This window comes from Perca flavescens, chromosome 15 (genome assembly GCF_004354835.1).
Source record: "Perca flavescens isolate YP-PL-M2 chromosome 15, PFLA_1.0, whole genome shotgun sequence".
NCBI classification, from domain to species: domain Eukaryota; kingdom Metazoa; phylum Chordata; class Actinopteri; order Perciformes; family Percidae; genus Perca; species Perca flavescens.
In genome coordinates, this window is record NC_041345.1 from 33,104,914 (window position 1) to 33,127,543 (window position 22,630).

The following is a 22,630-nucleotide window of genomic DNA, read 5'->3' on the forward strand; positions in this document are numbered from 1 at the left end:
TTCTTATCTGTCTAGGTGCTTTCCTACACTCTTCACAGTTTCTCTCTTTCTGTCATAAAATGCAAAAACAGATTGGTATGTAAGCAAAAAACAGATTAATATATAAGCAAAAACAGATTAATATGTAAGCAAGATATGTTATTTTTTTTTGGGTTTCAACACACACTCTAAGCAATGATATAGTTTGCTTCTCAAAACACATCTATCTAAGTGATTATATGGTTATGCTGGTATACTGATAACACTATGTGTTTTCATCTGGCCTAAAACAATGAAAATGAAATGGATTTTAAAGTTTCTTTGAATGGGTCCTGATCACAGTTCGTCAGGATCAGGAACCTATTGCTGGTTGCAGTAAACACATGCCAGTGTTTATTGACAGGAATGCAATCCCCGTCTTCATTCGGGAAATCAGAGTTCATCATCTTCAGATGAGTGGAGGTCTGAAGTAGGCCATATTTTATGTGGAAGGTTCTATCATCCAATTGTAGCGGAACTGTCCCAGTTTCACGTGTGTGAAATATTTCCACATGGCCGGGTCACCAGTTGTACGCGGGTGAACCTTAGTTTTCTTGTGTCTGTCCCCCACCTGACCAAACTGGTAGATCCTGAAGGCTGACTCCTCTGTTGCCTGAGAGTCAGGGATTGGCACAGGGACAAGGGTGTCCATCGGGGCAGGGGCATCCATTGATACCTCAGAGTTTGGGACCGGTGTAGGAACAGGATTTCCTACAGGTCCCTCTGGTTCAGTCTGAGTTCCTCTAGACATTTTGGAAGGGATGTTAGAGGGAGTTTGAGTCTGAGTACTTTTTCTTTTCTTCTTGTGTTGGCTGGGATGCGGGTGAATCCCAGAGCTTCCGGGAACAGCAGGCAGTGGTTAGGGGAACAGCAAGGAGGAGGGGGAGCACTGGCCTGGATCTTGCCCACCTGCTACCGGGGTCCCGGCTTGCTCACTGCTCGTGGCCGCCTCCTGAGTGGATTCCTGGCCTGTTCTGCCGGGCCCGGGTTGCAGTAGCTCACCAGCCGCTCCAAGATGCCTCTCCTTCCTGTTCTTCTTCCTGTTCCTCCTCCGTTTCTTTGCTCTGCAGGATTCACCTCCAGTGTTGTTTCTGTTCCACCCGCTTGTGTCATCTCCCGGGGTAAGGACTGACATGGATAGGGGTCGAACACGACATACGGCTCCGGCCCGCCCTTCGCCAGCATCTTCGTTATCTCTCTCTGTTCTGGAGTCTGCCAAAACCACGGTGTGGGGAGCCACAGTATTGATGAGGAGATGATCTCTCCGGTGTCAGTGGGGGGGATGGGCTCCTCTCGGATGTGTGAGAGGGAGTCCTCAGCAGCAGGATCGGAGAGGGCCTCGCCGAAGTCAGCAACGGGAATGGATCTCTCTTGGATGTGTGAGGGGGAAGTCCTCACTGGCAGGATCGGAGAAGGGCACCTCAATGCCGAAGCCGATCCTGCCAAGGCTGAGGAGCTGGTACTCTCCATCCTCTCCATCCCCGATGCCAAGACTGTCAAGAGTTCGGAGGAATGATTCACCCGAGCATCCATCTCCACCGTCACTCGCCTCTGGCCCTCCACCCTTGGTTGAAGGAAGATTTGACAAGTAAACTGTGGCTGGTAATTGTCATATCTTTTGCTGAAGCTACTTCTCCAGTCCGGGTATTGAACACTATCCACCCTTCTCCTTCATCCAGAGTAAACTGGTAACACAGAAGAGGGCATCATTTTACTGTGTTCACAAAAATAAACCCTTCTTCTATTCCTAATGCCTATCTACAAAAGACCTCCTACCCCTCCTCTTTCTTAACTTAGAGGGGCCCAGCATCTCAACCAGGTTTTTATGGAGGTTATTTATGGCCAGGACCAGCATACATTGGTCCTGGTATAACTTTACATACTAGAATAAATCTTCCCAATATTACATGGGTAAAATAACCTAAGATGCTTTAATAAACCTGCCACTTTCCTATTTCTGTCCTGTCTTACTACATTTAGAACATAAACCCACAGATAATTACTGCATGGCCTGAACACAACAAGTTCCAGGTAGTCATAACTCATGGGCAGGCAAAAGCATTCTATGGCCTACAATGTTTTTTAAGCAATGGTACATTTTGCTATATGTAACCTATACAGAAAACCCTATTGACAATACAAGACACTTCAATAGGTAAATAATAAAACCTTACCCCATTAAGCATGTTCAAACTTTCGAGAGTCGATCTGGTTTGCTTTGTTCTCCATTGCTTTTGGATAAGAAATTTGTCAAGGCGTAGCTACACGCTCTGGTCTCCTCACAATTCGGGGAGCAAAATGAAAGTGATTGCTTGGTGCATGTAAGTTATTGTCTTTATGTAGTGTTATCAGATCCACCTCTTCTTCCGGTGGTAAGGCCCAATAGAGTTTCTGTCCTTCAAGGTCAGGTGTCTTCCTCTATATCTTATCTTTAAATGGCTTGATTAAGAGTCTTGTATTTTCTGCTTTTGCATTTTCGCTGTATTAACAGCCATGTTAGTTTCCAGCTAGCAAATTCAACAACTATACAAGACAGTAAAGCCACAACAGCATATAAACATCCCCATAATGCATTACCCACCCATCCCATAACAGAGCCAACTGAGCCCCCAACAGCAGTCACTGTCACCTCTGCAGCCCTTTTTATGTTGGTAGGTAAAGACACCATGGCGTCCGTACACAGACAAAAAAAAATTATTTTGATAGCTTGATAAGTGATTCCAGTTTCTGGTAGCCACTCCCCCGGGGTCTCTAAGCAGGCTTTCTGTGTATAGTGGAGGCACACATTGGTCTGTTAGATTTTTAATCTGGGTTTCTTAACCAGTCCTCCTCCCCTAGCACATTACGCCCCTGAAATTTAGATATTACCCCATAGAGCTGTCTCACAGGATACCGTTTCCAGCTTTCCCTGTGCTTTCTTTGGCAAAAATACTCCAGCCGTCCGAGTTGGGCTAAAGTCCCCAACATCCTAGGGGTTGTCACAGCTGGCCAACGTGCAGATTGGACTACATCTTCTACGACTGGGGTCTGAGTGACCACCAACCCTGATGTAAAATCTGCTCCTACCTTCCAGTCAGTCTTGGTTCTAAAGGAAATGTAATTACATACCCCGGTATCATTCCTGTACTGAAACGCCTCACGACAATAGGGCCCTGGCTTAATGTACTTTGGTACTGTTCCCACCAGTTTTCGAGTGAACTCATAGTCTTCTATGTGGTCCTTGTGTCTTCTCTGATAGTACACATAGTCATCTGGCTTACCATGGTAAGATTGTTGTAAGAATTTCCCTTCCGTCTGGCGTTTATAATACCAATAGTCCTATTTCTCTGATCGATCTCAATTTGTTAATGTTAATGATAACTCCTCCAAGTATGCGAGGGTTATGCATGGCGTTCCACAAGGCTCAGTGCTTGGACCAATTCTATTCTCCTTATATATGCTTCCTCTAGGCAATATTATTAGGAAACACTCAATTAACTTTCACTGTTATGCGGATGACACCCAATTATACTTGTCAATCAAACCAGACGAAACCAGTCAGCTAGTTAAATTTCAAGCGTGCATTAAAGTTATAAAATCCTGGATGACCTATAATTTTCTGATGTTAAACCCTAACAAAACTGAAGTTATTGTACTGGGACCTAAACACCTCAGAACCTCATTATCTAAAGACATAGCTACTCTGGATGGTATTGCCCTGGCCTCCAGCACTACTGTCAGAAATTTAGGAGTTATTTTTGATCAGGATATATCCTTTAATGCCAATCTAAAACAAACCTCAAGAACAGCCTTTTTTCATCTTCGTAACATTGCCAAAATTAGGAATATCCTGTCTCAAAATGACGCTGAAAAACTAGTCCATGCATTTGTTACGTCCAGGCTGGACTATTGTAATTCCCTACTGTCAGGTTGCTCAAATAAGTCCCTTAAGACTCTCCAGCTGATCCAGAATGCTGCAGCGCGTGTTCTCACAAGAACTAAGAAAAGAGATCATGTTTCTCCTGTATTAGCTTCTCTGCACTGGCTTCCTGTTGAATCCAGGATTGAGTTTAAAATCCTTCTCTTGACCTACAAAGCTCTAAATGGTCTAGCACCATCATATCTAGAAGAGCTCCTAATACCCTATTGTCCCACTAGAGCACTGCGCTCCCAGAATGCAGAGTTACTGGTGGTACCTAGAGTCTCTAAATGTAGAATGGGAGCAAGAGCCTTCAGTTATCAGGCTCCTCTCCTATGGAACCAGCTCCCGATCTGGGTTCGGGGGGCAGAAACTGTAATCGCTTTCAAGAAAGAACTTAAAACTCTTCTATTTGATAAAGCTTATAGTTAGGGAGTGAGGAGTTGCAGTGTTCACCTAACTGGCCCAACTGCTTCTCTTCATAATTGTTAGATTAATAATACATAACAAAGTAGAGGGAGGCAGGCCAGCCAAGCCCGATCCGGCAGGGGGAGAGTTCTAAGCCCGAAAAAGCTACCTCTCCTTATGACCTGTTTCTCTTAGTTACGCTGTTATAGTTACGCTGTTATAGTTCTAGACTGCCGGGGGACTTCCTTCCTTTGACACACTGAGCTGCTCTCTCCTCTCCCTTTCTATTACTATTATCATTACTATTTGTGTGTATCCCGTCCCAGAAATGCTTGTTACTAATCCTAGCTTCTGGGGAGTTTACTCCTCGGAGTCCTTATGTTTTTACCCCCAGCATATTTCCTTGGAGAACGTTGGCACCAAGATCCTGGTTCCAGCTGTCGCCGTGGTCCTGCTGCACTCCCTGCTGAGCTCAGCTGTGCCCTGCAATGTCATGCAGCTTCCTGCTGAACCCTGCAGCTTCCCGCTACATCCAGTCACTGTTCCATTATTAATGTGACTATTATTGCCACTGTTCATCACACCCCCAACCGGCCCGTCAGACACCGCCTACCAAGAGCCTGGGTCTGTCCGAGGTTTCTTCCCAAGAGGGAGTTTTTCCTCGCCACTGTCGCACTGCTTGCTCTTGAGGGAATTACTGTAATTGTTGTAATTGTTGGGGCTTTGTAAATTATAGAATGTGGTGTCGACCTACTCTATCTGTAAAGTGTCTTGAGATAACCTATGTTATGATTTGATACTATAAATACAATTGAATTGAAATTGAATTGAATTCAATAGTCAGCATTTTGGTGGAAATGTATCGATCCTAGTATGAGGTAATATCGTGGATTACCATTAGTACTCATTGTTCCTCTTACATAAGGTAATGCTACATAGCTATTACTTGCTCTCCTACTTTCTACAGGAGGGAACATATTCCTATTAAGAATGCAACCTCTTTTTTTTGTTTTCGTCATGTCGTTATCACAAATGTTCCTATCCATGTCTACACCAACCCCCCGGTAAGGAGGCAGATGCTTTAGGGCTGTTAAGTGGTCTTTGTTTTCCAATCCCGGTGGTACAGATCCTCCAAGCATCCCTCCAATCTGATACCACAGGAATTGGGGAAACATGATGCTTGTCACTTTCATCTATCGAGTGTGTCTTTAAACAGACCAATGGCTCTCAGAGGGTACTGGGCAAACCCGTTCGTAGTCGCAACGTTTGGAAACAAGACGTCGGCCCAAATGGCTTCTTGGAAAGTGGTGATATTAACCCAATCTCTCCCATCACCCCTCTGAGTATGATTTGTACCTTCAAGATTCGCCATAATGCAATCCCAAGTAGTTTTTTCCCAATCAGCCCTATTAGTCTTAAGCAGAGGTGTCAAGTAACGAAGTACAAATACTTCGTTACCTTACTTAAGTAGAAATTTTGGGTATCTATACTTTACTGGAGTAATTATTTTACAGCATACTTTTTACTTCTACTCCTTACATTTTCACGCAATTATCTGTACTTTCTACTCCCTACATTTTAGCCTCGTTACTCATATTTCAGTTCGGCTTGTTATCATTCCGGCTCGTCATCGTTAAAAAAAACACACACAAAAAACCTATCCAAATCGCTCCATCCGGAGAGAGTGAATTTGATTGTGGTTGGATGAGAAGTATAAACATAGCTATTCCGACACCCTATTGGTTTTTACGCGATCCATAACACCTGTACAGACCCGGTGCTAATACGCCACTGGTGCCTTAACGACCGTTATCTACCGGACCGAATAGCAACACGGATTTCGGTGCCTTAGGTGCCTGCGCGATGCTCCGAAAACGGACGTTAGAGGGAACTAAACATCGCCGCACGGGACGCTAGTCAACACTACAGTTGGAAGCAGGTTAGCCTAGCGTTAGCTAGAAGATGGAGTAAACATGATAAAATGCTGAGAGCTAAACGGTGTAAAAGTGTGTCTGTATTTCACTGGAGACGAGTCTGACACCAGACTGTAGCTGCCGTTGTCTGAAAAACACAGAAGAGATGTAGCCTACGTGTCACCTTTTTCAGCCCTTCTGAGTTTGCAGGTATGATTTTAATATACTGTAACATTATTATAGTCATATGATTTTGTCCCCGCGTTTTAGAGTTAAGCTGTTGTCCTTAATGGCATTTCCCCCCCTTACATCAGGGGTCTTGAACGTTTTTTAAGCCAAGGACCCCTTAACTTAAAGTGAGATGTAGCAGGGACCCCCTACATATTGTATGAAATTAAGTTGCATATTAAACTGTGCCTAAAATAACTGTTAGGGTAACCTAAAGCCTTCTTACATACCTTTTTTCATAAGCTATTAAAATATTAATTGTTGGCATGATTTTATAAATCATATTTTAATGTTACATACTGTATGTGACATACTGTATGTGGCACAGTAAATCTAGGATTAACTGTATCTGTGGGCTGATATCTTAGGGACTACCTTACTTATAGGCCAGTAAACTTATCGTTTATGTTTGCTAATAATATGTTGGAATTATGTTAAGGCATTTTATTTTTATTTTTTTTAAAGACTCAAAAATGTACAATAATTTGGAGGCCAATGACTCTGAGGACCCCCTGTTGAAGATCTCTGCCTTACATTACTTTTACTTTTATACTTTAAGTAGTTTTGAAACCAGTACTTTTACACTTTTACTTAAGTAAAAAGCTTGAGTTGATACTTCAACTTCTACAAAAGTCTTTTCAAACCCTAGTATCTATACTTCTACTTGAGTAATGAATGTAAATACTTTTGACACCTCTGGTCTTAAGCCAATCCCTAACCCCAGAATTATTTAGGTTAGTAAGAAAAATTCCCTAAATCCATTCGAGTGCCTCACTGAATGCCATGCTGACCGTTGAATTTTCATCACTCTCCCCAGGGGGTCACTTCCTCTGGTAGTAAATAGTGTCCAATTAAAATGGATGTGACTACTGTCCGGCCTGTCCGGGAAACAGTAGAGGCACTTGGCTGGAATTTTTTCTCTGGGCTTAGCTCCTCTCCTCCTCCTCCCAGACCGTTCAAACATTTGGTCTTTCAAACTTTCCTCCTCTGATTCCAAACTAACGGGGTTAGAGAAGGTATGAATCGTGTCCTGAACATCCTGGACTCGAGTCAATTTATGGTAGTTCATTCCCCCTTCTCCAGTTGCACAATAGTCGCCATCTCGGCGTATTACGCAATCAAAGAAGGTAAAGTTACGAGTGGTTTCGGTACCCCACAACTGGCTATAAATGACCCTGTTACTGCAGTGCAGTTTCGGGTCACGACCATCGTGTTGCAGGTACAATTCAGTGCGACCCCTACCTTGAATGTTTCCCTGGAGAATTCATAGATCAGGGTATCGCACCCACAGCTTTCATTTCCAGAAATAGACCTATTAGACGGATCCCTGGGTAAATCCTCCCAGCGTCTCCCATTATTGGTCTCCTTCTGGTACTCCCTTAAGGGCAAATTACTCAGGCATGTGTCCAAATCCTCCCTGTAACCAATCAGGCCACAGAAGGTATATCCCCAATCTTTTTTCCAATCAGATCCATCAAACGAAGCGCCACTGGCTAGGGGTCCATTAGGCAGCAAGACGTCAGTCTCCACTAAGGTCTCCCACGGCCCATAGGACGTCTGAACACTGGTCTCTGTAATTTTCCACACTGTATGCTGTCCATCACCGGTCAGAAATAACACGACCAAAAGAATGATAAACAGCAGAAACAGCGGGGCAAAATGTTCCTTACACCGTCTAAAATGGTACTTAGGTACCTTCTTCCCAATGATTTTGTCCTGCAGAGGTGTTGACTCCATCTGCAAGGCAAAAGCAGAAGGCAACTGTTAGAGTCTTGTGAACTCCTATATCCCAGTCTCCCCTAGGTGTAAACCCTGCGGGTACATCCAGCTGATAGGATTCGGTCCTGAGGGCCTTCTCTGAGTCCCTCGCCCGTCTCCTGAACACTCCCACCCTTGGGTAAGAGGTTTTCCTCTTTTTATCAATGCATTTCCCCATGAAGCTACCTATGCTACAGCTAAAAGTTCCATGGGTAAGAGTTTTCTGTCTCGTGCCCTTAGTGAGGCAATCATATTGACATGGTGAGACATAGCCCGACCAGCAATCTTCAATTTTGAGTTTCTCTCTTTTCGTGAACCCTTTACAGGCTCGGATCATAACCTCCCCAAGCACAGCCTGCACACCGTGCCTGGCACCCCGGGTCTTTACCTTAATCACCTCAGTATAGGCCTGAATCATTCTAGCCTCCCTGAAGGCCAAGGCCTGACACGGGGGGTCCCGATCAAACAAATCCGAGGCCCTGTAGTATGGAGTTATATTCCTATCTTTAATCAAGAGCGCATTCTTTCAATTTGAGAGCATTTCTCACTGATATTACGTTCAGATTTTGTAATAATTTCCCTCAAAACCTTGCTCTCACACTCAAATAGTCACTGCTCGCGCTTGGATTTGCTCTGCTTGTGCTCAGATATTTCTCCTTGCACTCAGGCTGATTCTGCGCGCTTGCAAATCTTCTCCTCTTGGATTTTTTCTGCACTCTCGGATTGTTTGTGTGACAACCCTATCAAAATTCAGCAACCAATAGAATGCCAGCTGTAGTGTTGACCAATGAAATGATCCCTGCCCAGTTGAGGGTGCGTTTGTTTTACTTAAGAACATCCCTTGGGCGGGTACTGTCTCCACGGCACCTCCACTCCTGCCTTCCAGACTTTTTTTTTATATATGTACTTCCTTTGCTTTATTACAAGTTTTGAAATAAAAAGGCCGTATATATATATAATTCTCTTTTTTTTAAATCAGTAAGCATTAGAGTTATACAAATACACTTGTAATACTCCACTTTGACAGCTAGCTACATAAGTAAATGTACATAAAAGCATATGACAGGAAAGACATTAATGAAGTCCAACAAAACACCGGCCTAGTTGGTGAGAGCCATGAAGAACGCAAAACGACGTCACCTTCGATCATGACAATCAGGAGGACAGGAGCGAGCGGGAGTCTTTAACAGGTTGCCGGCCGGCTACCATGGATCGTCAAAGTAAAGGATCACAAGTAAGTTATATGTTAATGGTTCTTTTATTGGATCAGTTTTTTTGTGAAATTGTTTAATCTTGCTATACTTTGTTCGCTTGCAAGGATGTCGTGAATAAACCAAGCATTGGTCTTCTAATGCTAGCTAAAACCCATGTGGTATTGTATCATTAAGGTAACATTAGCTAACTGACTCACTCTGCCCGTTCTCCTTACTTTAATACAATTATTGTTACGATCTGCTCAAAAATTAAAAAAAAAAAAAATTATGGGAGTTTCTTCCTTGCATACACCTACTCATAAGGTTAAGAAAACCAGTGTAAATGTTCCATGCAATACATCATGTCTTAAAATTAATGTCTTAACATTTGATCTAATTAATATGGCTTTATGTGAATCCACAGGTCATTTCCAGGCTTCTTTAATAGAGCCACTGCAAGGGGCAGAAAAAGATTCCACTCACCCTGTAGGGTGGCCAGCAGCAGTGCAAAGTCTGTAACCCTGCAGTTCTTTATGTTAAGTGAAAACACAGACAGGACACCAACAGCAACACCTGAATTGAAACTACTCCTTGCTGGGATGGGGAGACGCACAATAACACTGCCCGAGTCTGCTGACCACTGTGAGGTAAATTAAGCCAACCTGGATTTATTATCTCATTTGTTTTTGTAAAGAACTAACTTTGATAATTGAAACATGTTCAATGTGTCCCTAAATGTATACTATGCAGTAGTATCCTAAAAACAATGTATAGACTATTAAAAAAGTAATTCCTCTCAATCATGACCTATAACACACTAGAAGTGTCTGGTGTCTGTATCTGCAGAGACCTGCCCTCTGCATGGATTTTTCTCTAGCTGTGTGTGGGACATTTATGGACATCAGCAAAGAGTCTTTTGTCAATGCAACAAAAGTTAGACTGCATGTTATACCTTTTAATATTTTAACCCTTCTATCTAAAGTTTGGTCTAATATCTCAATACATCCTTTTAAATCTTTCAAACATAGAATATGTTCTTTCAGACAATATTGTGCATTGTGTTTTTCTACAGATCTCAAGACTTCTGACCAGTCAGTACCCGAAACTGGCTAATATATCTGGAGGCTGGCTGTTGTATAAAGCCCTCGGTATTGTAGATATTAACAAACTATGCTCTGATTTAATCATGTTGTTATTTTTCATTAATTTAATTGTTGTTCGTTTCAGGTGGTTCGGGACAACGGAAACTTTCTGCCATCCCCCCAGAAGCAGAAGGTTACAATGGCCAGTTTTTAAAAAGTATGACTGGAGGAGGAAAGAACATAATCTACATTATTCCTTTCCAGGATGCAATAGATACGTCCCCTCTTCCTCCAGATGCACCTGAGTTTGAAAAGATGCCAAAGGCGGCTTGTAGAGTGTGTAGAAATAGCATGCCCTTGCAAGTATTGGCTGTGCATGTAAAGTCCTGTATGGACCAGCCAATTGGACTTTGAGGTAATTCACAATTTAAACAGGTTATAATTTCTCTCATCATTTTATGTAATACTTTTTCCAAATGTAACCGCCAATATCTTTTTTAGTCTACCCCGGATGTGACAGTTGCGGAATATATTCCAGCGGAAGCTCCACCAGGGACTAGTAACTCCACAGTGAGTCCAACCATGACACCACATTTGATAATACAAAAACATTTAATACCTGTCCCACCAAGATAAAATTGTCATGCAACCAATAGCAATTAATTAACAAGTTTTTTTCTTGCCTTTTTTCATTTAGGCTGCCTGTCCAGTATGTCAGGTTGAATACCCTTTGGATTATCTCCAAATCCATGCCAGCTCATGCGGAGAGAGGTAAAATAGATACCCAGAAAAATTCTATATCTAAATCTTTATGTATGAAATTTGAAAAAAAATTGACAGGGTCACTGAAATTTAAAGTATTGGATGGACAAAATGTGTGCTATCTGTTTACATGTCCTCAGAAAAAAAATACAAAAATTAAAGCTCTGACTCTGTTTATTTTAATCATATTAGTATTTCAATGAAAAAATCTATGTATGGGATGCATTACCTTTTTATTAATTCATCAATACTCAATGCTCTCCAGTAATGTTAATCTTGTTCTGTTCTCCTGTATACTTTCACGGCAACATAAAGGCTTAAATGCACACTATTTTGCAAATATAAATGTACATAATGGGTGTTTGTATTCATTGTGTAATCATGTTTTACTTGACAGTCTGGAGGAAACGCCTGTGTCTAAATCAACTGAAGGTGTAGTTGAAAAGTATGTTTTTGTTGTTTGCAGTACGTTTATAATCGGTTTACATTGTGTGGTTCAATGAAAACAATATTACTGCTACTCCAGGTATCATCAAAAACAAATGCATAGCTTATATCTACCTATATTCATGTTTTTGAATTGAATTGAACAAGTTATTTATTAATTTAGCTTGAAATATTTTACAAAATGCATGCATAATTTGAAGAAATCAGATGCACTAAAGACTTTTTAACCATTTCTATGATGTACTCCAAATAATATACAATATATCTAGATTGAATTTTAGCACTAGTAGTAGCGACATCAAATCAATAATCAAATAAATTGTCTGTAAAAGGAATATCCTGTTCCATACCCAGCCATACTGTATTTTGTACCCAAGTGTGGGTCAAAGCATCTTTTACTTGTCATAGACTTTAGCATTGAATGAAAGATTGGAGTAACATTCTACAACACAACTTTTCTTTTCCCCTTCTTTAGTCTTGATGATGTTATCCGGGCAATTGGGGATGCTGTAACCAAGGATGACAAAACATTTGACATCATAGTGTCACGACAAAACATGTTGGAGAGGGGCCTTGTGCAGTGGCAGCGGCAAAAAAAACATCTACTAACCAGCTTCAAGTTACCTTTTTAGGAGAAGCTGGTGTTGACACTGGGGCTCTCCGTAAACAGTTTCTGACAGGTATGTGTAGGATAAAAAAATAAGAAAATGTCATCAGAATTATATGAAATGTTGTATAGTCATATAAAAGTTCTTCTCTAAATGGTGTAGTTATCTTAACTGTCTTGTGCATTATCCCAGGAAATTAAATGTAATTCATAATTTCAATAATGTTTAAGGGATGGTGGCGGGCATTGAGGAACGGTTCTTTGAGAAGGGCACACATGGCCGTAGACCTAAATACTCAATGTCTGATTTGGACAAAGGTCATTTCAGGTATGTGCTTAATGCTCCATTTCAGTGTATGGTTTCTGTATTGGGTTAATCTGTGCAACCATTGACTAGTAATAATATACCTTAACCTGCAATTCCCCACTTGGGGCAACAGAAACGAGCTGTTAACAGAATTTTGCCATTTCACCTTTTACAGTAAGTTGAAATGGCAAACAGCAGCAAACTGTTATATATTTCCACACTCAGCATTTACAGATCAACATTATCATTCCTTTGGAGTCTTGTTTTTTATGTTTACCTGATGAATGTCAGGCCAAATTTCTCTCTTTTAGCTATTTTTGGTCTCCACCAACTCCTGTAAGAATTATGTCTCTTTCGCTGCTCCACTATGTTCACCAGCTAGTGTACAGTTGTGTCTGTCTGCTGTTTGCTGATGAGCATTTTGTGTACAGTGGGTTTTTAGAGCTTTTTCCTTTAACAACTACCTGCTGCAGCCAAAAACAATGCTATCAGAGCGATGAGAGTAAACCAAAACTGAAAACCAATATACTGATCTGCAAGAGATAACAATGCTCTATAGTGCTGTGGGTAATTACAGAGTCGGGTGTTTTATCTCTGTGTATGTAACCAAGAACAACAAAATACAATATTAAATCATCACTGTTCTGATAAAATCGTTATTGTGATTAGTAACAGTTACTTCAATTTAAAATTGAAATTTTATGATGCTCTGGTGCTACAAGTTCCTCTGCACTGGGTCCCTGGACTTGCACACAAATGATGTGGGAGATGAGGAGTATAAGGATCTTTTATCAAGAGTAAGATTATAAACACTTAGTTGATGGCCTAACCTTAAATACTCCAATAAAGGCACAATTACTGAATAACTGAATTGAGTATTCCTAACTTTAGCCTTTTTCAACATAATAAAGCAAAGACTAATAAGCAAATGCCCCTAACACAACTCTCAGATCAGTCACGTTACTAATATCACTTTATGTGAATCTTGTCAATACATAAGGTGTTGTCTGTTTTACTTTCAGGTAGATGAGGCCAGATAACAATTAATGGACTCTCAGAGGAGATCCTCAACTGTGGGTACACAGGACTAATCACCTTAGGGAAAAAGGACGAAATAATCCGGTATGCAGTAGGTGATGGTTACTAATGTACAAAAACCATAAAAGCTACAACTCCACACTTAACATCATCCCCTGACAACATGATGAAGTTATATTTGTTGATTTTAACATTAAATTCTCCATCAAAGTTTAATTTTTTTGTGATTAATCTGGTTTATTTTTGTTTTAAATGGTATGTTGTTTGTGTTTTTGTGTGCATGCTGTTTATTCTAAAAACAGTGCTATTGTCCTGCATGCAAACCTCAGGCTGCTCCCAATTCTGCAGCAGATAAGGGATGGCTTGAAGCTGTATGGCTTGGGTAATATCATGGGCAAATACCCTGATATCTGTCAGCCGTTGTTTGTACCAGGGGTAGAAATGACAGTGAGTACACCATGCATACAATTTAAATATTATTTTGTTGCATCGTGACATTGTTTTTTGTTGAGTTTAAATGGTCATTTCTGCATACAGTTAGGTACTCCCATGAAGTTTATATGCTTATACATCTTAGGTGCCTCATGTATGATGGACAAATGCCAAGGGAGCTTGGTAATAATGTACAGTATCTCAGAGTTTAACAGTTACTGTAAGGTCCAAAGTAATGGATCGGATTTACTCCCTGATCCATTATAAATATTTAGTCCAGATATGGCAATGCTTTTATATTACATCCTTAATGTATGTATATATACTGTAAATTGGATTGTGCTAATTGGTCATCTGCTTTCATTTTACAGGCTGATGCAACAATGACTTCATTGTCTCTGTGTGCCAAGCAGAATTTAGTGAGAAAGGATCAAACAAGGAACAGATGGAGATGACTTTAATGAATCATCTGCAGGATTTTCTCCAGGAACTGGAGCAAGGTAAAATAATCTGTTCTGTAACTTAAATGTAACCATCTTTTCTTGGTCATAAAATAAAATCAGTAACATACTATGTTCCAAAACCTATTACACATTTACAATATCTCTTCCTTACTTTTTAAAAAACATATAATCTACAAACATTGATGTATTTTTTTTGTCTTTTTGTAATCTATAATAAAAAAAACAATTAAAATGTTACATCATCTCTTAATGGCCTCTAATTTCAGACAAAACCGAATCAGGGATGGAGACAGTTGCACCTCTGTCATTGTCTCCAAAAACATTTCTTCAGTGGGTAACCGGGTAAGGCCATGTTCCTGTCCTGCAGGAAGAGAAGAGACGTTTTAAGGTTAACGTCAAGTTCAACCACCACTGCCAGTTGCATTTAGGGAAACACAGGATATGCTATCCATCTGTGGCAGCTTGCAGTAGCACTATCACCTTTCCTGTTCAACATATGAAATCTTATGAAGATTTCAAAGAAGTCCTGGTGGAGGCAATCCATCTGGGACAAGAATTTTCGATGGTGTAAATAATTAAGTTCATGCAACTGGTTTGGTAGCAGTCTATATCCACAACGTTCCACTTCTCGGATTGTTCTGTGCTGCCAGAAATTACGCCGGACGTCTGTTACCTTCCTCTTTCTTTGTGTTGGCGTTCTAACCTCCGGTGGATTTGTGAGGACTATGGTTAACTGCTCCTCAGATCTCTGCAGGGTAAATCCAGATAGCTAGCTAGACTATCTGTCCAATCTGAGTTTTCTGTTGCACGACTAAAACAACTTTTAAATGTTAACATGTTCCACCAAAACTAGTTCCCTACCACCTCCCACAACGATTGGTATTGGTTTAGAGAAATGCCAATAAACCAGAGCCTGTGTTTCTCCCATCCTGGAATGCTGTGGGGACTAGCCAGACCTTCCTCCACACCGCTGTGGAAGAAGGTCTGGCAATGCGAGACTAGTTGGTAGTGACAGTAAATGTATTGATTTGTGATTGAGTCAATGTGATGATTTTCATTAAATATCATTTTCAACACTGTTGCCAGGGAACAACATCTGTTTCGTTATATTGTAAAAACTTTTGACTTTTTGTTTTAATATGTCTACATGTATATGGAACAGCAATTGGTGATCAAACTTACCAGCAAGACAGTTGATTACTGAAACATTTGAAGACAACGACAATAAACGTCTCGACCATGGGAGTCTGATGGTCCTGTAGGGTCTACAGCAGCATACAGGTGTGTCATCTCTTGCTCATTTAGGGGCATAGGAAATTCTGGAACTACAATCCCAGATTCTGTCAGGGACTCATCCTGGTAAAGGGCACTCTCCCAGTCTATGTCAAGTTCTTGCAGATCCTAGGACATAAATAACAAATTAAATTATAAATTTACAGTGCAATAGTCAAGAATGTTCTGCTTCAATTACTGTATGTTCAACAGAGATAACTGCAGAGGTAAAAGTAAGTGTGCACCTCAACATTCTCAGTTTCATCCGTGTTGTTTTGCAGCAGGCCAAGCTGCCACAACTGCTGAGGGGTCATGTTTCCCTCTGTGCGAAGTGGGTGATTGTTCCAGCCCTCGGTGAAGGTGTGAAAGTCTCTGCGGAGACGTGGTAGGAAAACAAAATGCACCAGAAAGATGTGAAGTGTGTTTGAGATATCCAGTAGTCCCTCTTCTTCGAGACTATGGAGGACATCATAATATGTGCAAGTTACTGCAGTCTACACGTCACGCGTCACGATGTTCGATTCTGTAACCTGTCACCTTTTGAGTTAGAGACAATATAACGGGCCACTAAGATGTATCATAATAGTCACACATTCCCTTTAAGAGGATAATAAATGCAAAATTGTTGATTAATAGAATATACAACTGCAAAAAATACACAGAAAAAGTATTGAGTGAATGCTGACTCAAGGTTATTTTTATCTTGTTAAACATTTGATTATATTAAGGTTACCTCTGGTTGTGGACACTTTTTCCAGAAATAAAACTTGCCCGGTCAGTTCCTCGCACGGTAAACATATACCGAGCAATGTCGACGTTCTCCACTCCTTGATCAGCTCTGACCCTGTTACATAGTTATATAACAGTTATTATAAACATTATATAGCACTGTGCAACACCAGGATGAATTGCATGTGATGCATTTCAGACTGCATGACCTCTTGTACATACCTTGAGGTCAATCCATTTCTCTCACAAGAGGTCAGGAAAAAGGTGAAGCCAGTAGATGCCTTATTGTTGTTAGCAGGTTCCAGGTACATGATCTGGACACAAATATAAGCACCCCTTAAATATAGGACATTTTTAGCCTTGTATTAACCCTGTGTGCAATTTCATAGTGTTATATGCCAGTTATTATGTGGGAAATAATCTAAAAATCAATGTGATAATACCTTATTTTAATCTGAATACCTTTCTGGAGAAGCCGTCAATGCCCCCAAAGATGACTATGTTATACCTGTTCAGGACAAAGTAGAATTAAGTGTATGCATTTTACAGATGCTATATCTTTTTTACAACTACATTTGAAAACAAGTTACCTTATGAGTTTGTGGTTGGTATCCACATGCACAAGGGAAAGGGGTCCCCTTACAGAGTAGCTTCTTCTGACAACACAGCCTACCTGCGTTAAATGAGCAAAAATCCCAGCTGCATCTACTCTGTACATTGCTGCCTTCATTCTGCTCCACTGTACCCTGTGGCCTAATGACCTCAGTCTTCCCATGACTAAGCTGTAGCCACTATGTGGCATCTGAGCTTTGATTTCAGACACTAAAGTGTCAAGCTCCTGGTCTGACATTGTACTGTACGACCCTGACACAGAAATTCCAAATTCCGCCATTCGACGGTATACTGTCACGTTACTGACTCCCAGCAGTTTTGCTATGCATGGTATGGGCAGCTGGGTGTCTATCAAGTCCTGTAACTTGTCCTGTTCAATGATTAATTTGGGTCGCCCCCTTGCCCCTTGCACTGTCTATACATCAACATGTGTAATATCTTGATCATTTTCCACCTGACTTTTAACCAGGTTGCACAGTTCTCTTAGAGCATATTCCCTGGCAACTCCATTTGCTCTTCCAATGCATCAATCAGTAGGCATTCATGGGTGCACATGAAATTAATATAATCAAGGTCCAAGTCAGGATGGCTGACCACGTATTGCATCTTGTTTTGCAACCTCTCCAAGATGTGACGTCTAAGCAGGTTCTGTAGGAAAATACATTTCATGTTACACAATTTATCTTAAAAAGAATCATTGTGGATTTCTCTAAAGCAAACGTAGTGAGGTCAACATGCAATCTTTAATAAAAAATGACTAGAAGCTATTTTCATGTATGAAATTGTCAATACCACTTTCTGATATGGCAGGTGGAGGTGTTTAAAAACATTAATCAATGGCTTAATTAATGGTATGAAAATAATGAATAAGCATAAGGTTGCCAGGTTGTAAAAAAAAAATTGTATAACACGATAAGTCATTAATAAAGGATATCATGCTTTACATTGTCTGATAAGTCATTATGTCTGCAGTTATTACTAAGTCATTAATAAAGGGTTAGAGTTTCACATTTTATAACTGATCAGGTCTGCAGTTTTTCATTAATTTTAATCTCAGAATTCTGAGAATAAAGTCAGAATTCTGAGATTAAAGTCAAGTATGGGTACCTGTAAGGGACCAATGAGAGGGAGTAACTTTGAATGATGGAGAACCACACACTGAACATGTCGAACTTGGATATAAGTGAGTTTTTGCTTAGTTGAGGGGTCCCAGATGAAGCAATTACATTACTGGAAGAACAAAAGGTGAGTAAAAGAGAATTATACGTTGGTTTGGTGCCTGGTGTTTGTAAAGACTACAGAAATGCTGCGGATATGAAATGCACACACGAGTTAGCTAGCAACGTTAGCATGTTTTTAAGCTAATTGCATGTTTCTGACGTGCAGTGTCCGCTGATGAGACACTCGTTTTAGTATGAAACTCTGTTCTTTGGTATTTTTAATGTTTTAACGACCGAGTTGGATTATCACAAGTTAATTCATCCACCAATTAAACTGGGCTGTGGACAAATAGAAGTTAAATTAAGCAAATATAGGAGTATGACGAAGGAGTGGAGTGAAGGAGTGTACAAAGTTACTGGCAGACATTCTATGATTTCAAGTTTATATAAATATATGCACAGGTATTTTACTCCTTAGAATTAATGAACCTATCAATTTGCTTTTTAACCATTGTATTTAAAATGATTGAGAGATCTGGTAAATCTTGTCTAGTTGTCAAAGGTTTCAGTTGGATTGACACAGAGCCTAATTTGAAAAGGGTCGATTTGTGAGGCTTAACCTTATTATTTATGGAATATGCACTTTGGAGATAATTGTCTTTTTTCTTTGTTATTCTGTGCAGATTGACAGCGACGTCATCGTGCTCATGGATGATGCAATGCTGGCAAATTACATCCCCTCCTATGGAGACCGAATCACCCTTTTCAATTACTGTTAAAGCCTTCCTTCAATATGATTTGATCAGTTTTGCTGCTCACAACAATGCCTGCTATGTCAGATTTGGATGAATATATCAAACTCTACTTCAGACTTTCTTTCAGTAACAAAGAAATACTTGCAATTTTAGCACACAACAATCAAATAGTAATAAGTGTCCGGACTTTAAAGAGAATTTGTAGAAGACTTGGTCTGTTCAGAAGGAAGAACCAGTCTGACTTGGATGAAGTGCTGGCCTTTGTTCAACATGAGATCATGACCAATGGACAGATGCAGGGTTACCGTTGGCTACATCTTCGTGCAGTTCAACGGGGATTTGTTGTATCACAAGATACCATCAGACGCATCATCAAATTGGTTGATCCACAAGGTGTGGAATTAAGACGAGCCAGACGCTTGAGAAGACGTCAATACAGCTGCAGAGGGCCAAATGCGCTTTGGCATATGGATGGCTATGATAAGTTAAAGCCCTATGGCATTGCCATCAATGGCTGTATAGATGGCTTTAGTCGCTATGTGTTATGGATGGAGGCCTATACTACGAACAGTGATCCTAAAGTAGTTGCAAGTTACTTCATCAAAACAGTTTCAAGCATGGGGGGATGTCCAGAGAGGATTCGTGCAGACAGGGGAACAGAAAATGGTTGTGTAGAAGAAATGCAGATATTTTTGCGGCGCAACCACCCAGACAGTTTTGCAGGGGAGAGAAGTTTCCTTTATGAAAGAAGCACAGCAAACCAGCGCATTGAGGGATGGTGGGGTACCCTCCGCAAACAAAGTGCACAGTTTTGGATGAACTTATTTCAAACTTTTCAGGATGATGGCCACTTCACAGGAGACTTTTTTTGGACAAAAATCATCCAATTCTGTTTCCTTAATCTTGTTCAGGTAATAATCTTTCCTCACCTTCTGAAATGAGTCAGTAATAAATGGAGTATAGTAATAATAATAGCAAAGCCTGGAAGGTGATTTAATGTCACATTAAATCACTTCTTTTTTTTCTCATTTACAATATCTCTTACTAAAAGGCAGGTAAAGGGTTTTCAATATAGGCTCTATCTACCTACATAAATATACTATGAACTGTGCTTATCTTGGACCTGTTAAAATCTGCTCGGTATTTTTCCTCATTCGCCCACCATATAACTCTCGATGGCAGACACAAAGTCTCACACCTATTAGGGAATTATATCTATATATTCAGTAGTGAACATGTGCCGATCTATCTCCTACAGTCAACTTTAAATCAGTATAAAAGTTATTGGTAACACGGGATCATAAATCTGCAGCATGACAATTGAACATCTCATCTCTGAGGCAGAAAAACCTATTCCTATACTTCACATTCATAAACCTTAGAATAAAGAAAAGGAAAAAAAATCTGAGTCAGCAAAACAAGTCTGTGCAATGGCAAAAATAATGCCACGACCCTGCGACCTCATGTCACAAACGAGAGATGTAACCGTATTATTTAGATAAGAAGCTCCCTGGAAATCTAAAAAATATATTTGGTCATCAATCGCAGCCATGCAGCTACCAGTGATTTGCAGTGTCTCGGTTCAAACATTTTTAGATTATTTTACATTAAAACCTCTTGCTTATTTTGCATTTAATGAAATACTGTAACATGATAACTATGATATGAATGTTCAAATAGTGCAACTAATCACAATATGACCGATGATTGATCATTGATCAGTTACAGCTTGAAACTTTCATTCAGAGCATCCTGTTAGGATACAGTTACTGTATGCACTGACAAAGTATTAGTAAAGTAAAGGGTGCAGCATTGTTCTGTGTGCTCGTGCTGTTTGGAGAAAATTCCATTCTCTTGCTGCTTAGTTTTACAGTGATTAGTGTGGCATGCTGTATCTGTTCACTGTTGACTTAGCTGATGAAATGCAGAAAACCTAGGTTTCAGTTTAGGCAGCAGTTGAATAGTTTAAGACCAACTATATCACATGTTTGTAGTCTGTATTTACTGTGTTTGTTTCTCTGCAGGATGAACTGGATGAAGTTGTCAACACATGGAATTCACACAAAATCAGAGCACGATTCATGATGCGCGGCCGGGTCGGCCATTTGTGATGTACTCATTTCCAGAGTTGCACAGTGCTGAGGATAGACTGACATCAATTGTCATGGAGGAAGTCACTTTGTGTATGGAAGAGTGTACTCCTAAAGGCCAGTTTCCGTGTAACTAAACAGTTTTTGAACTGTGTTGTCTCCTAATGGAGGAGAAAGGATGGAATGCTCCAGCAGATCCACTTGATGCAGCTGATCTGTACATCTTGTTAAGAGAGGAAATACAGAAAATTATTTGATGTGTTTAAGATGAATGGATGTTGGATGCAAACAAAATGCCAACTCTTAAGAGATGAAATTAGAAAACTACAATTCAAGACCCTTAATAAAAATAGCAATTGTAGTTACATTTTTATTTAAAAAAAGTAATTAGTCAATTTGTTTTTTTCTGCAAAAAATGGGGACAAATAAAAGTGTTAGGCACTATACTATATGCAGTGAAGACATATGAGTAATAAACTGGGTTCTAGAGCTTGTAAGCAGTGAAAGAACTTAAGATGGTTTAAAACAACCCACCATAGTGTTATATGTATATTAAGTTGTTTTAATTTGCCAAATATGTATCAAAAATATAGGCCTGGCTATTCCATGTGTTCCTAAGAAATATGTGACCCCCAGCAACACCATTTTCATGTATTTCTCTGATCATCGTGTATCTACTATTAAAACTTTCAGCATAACTGTTTTAGTTTTTGTTTAAGATCAGCTCTTTCTAGGTAAATTGCTAGCTCTGTTTAATTGTGACTACTTGACACCTTGCACTGGGTGACTTGTTTTTAATCCCAGTGGAATGCTTTTTTCATCCTTGTGTCAAATATGAATGACTAATAAACACTTTAACACTAATATTCTTGAACTGTATTTTAAACCTCATGTACCACATCACTTTTACCCATATGGAAAGAGAGCTTCATCAACATTCAATTGAATACCTGAATACAAATGTGAAAAAGTAACATTTTATTAACATTAAAACTTCATATTAAACATTTTATTGGTAATACAATAATAAGATGGTTAAATCTCATAACCACATAGCCTGGTCTGTAAAGTGCATACAACCAGAATGACTTGACTTTTTAAACTAACATTTGACTATTAAAAGTAACATTTAACATGTTTACAGTAAAGAGGCTTTAAAAGAAATCTCAACTAATGAGATGGTCACAAGCTAAACGTGCATGAACACCACATGAACAATTCTACATAATACATGCAGTACATGAAGCATGCAATTTTATATTGATGCTTTAAAAAATAAAATATATATCCTTAACATCGTCTCGTATAGCCTCTATCAATGCATCTTCTACAACAGTAACCTAATGTAACACCCCAGGTCAACATTGGCTATTCAACCAGGGTCTGTTACCTCAAAAGTTATATCATAAAATCAAAATCATACATGTAGTGTAGAATTAAGGCAAGTGTTAATACTT

General features: G+C 39.9%; 1 protein-coding gene and 1 long non-coding RNA gene across 2 annotated transcripts; both read left to right on the forward strand.

Annotated features, from left to right (window-relative positions):
• Positions 1-3,451: 3,451 nt before the first annotated feature.
• LOC114569086 (uncharacterized) lies at positions 3,452-4,348 on the forward strand (the record flags this gene model as incomplete). Its single annotated transcript, XM_028598906.1, has 1 exon — positions 3,452-4,348. A coding segment is annotated over one exon (897 nt), but the record flags the coding sequence as incomplete, so codon positions are not given.
• Positions 4,349-11,648: 7,300 nt separating this feature from the next.
• LOC114568986 (uncharacterized) lies at positions 11,649-12,632 on the forward strand. Its single transcript, XR_003694370.1, has 3 exons — positions 11,649-11,705; positions 12,183-12,387; positions 12,546-12,632. It is a non-coding gene; the product is annotated as an uncharacterized LOC114568986 (long non-coding RNA).
• Positions 12,633-22,630: the final 9,998 nt, after the last annotated feature.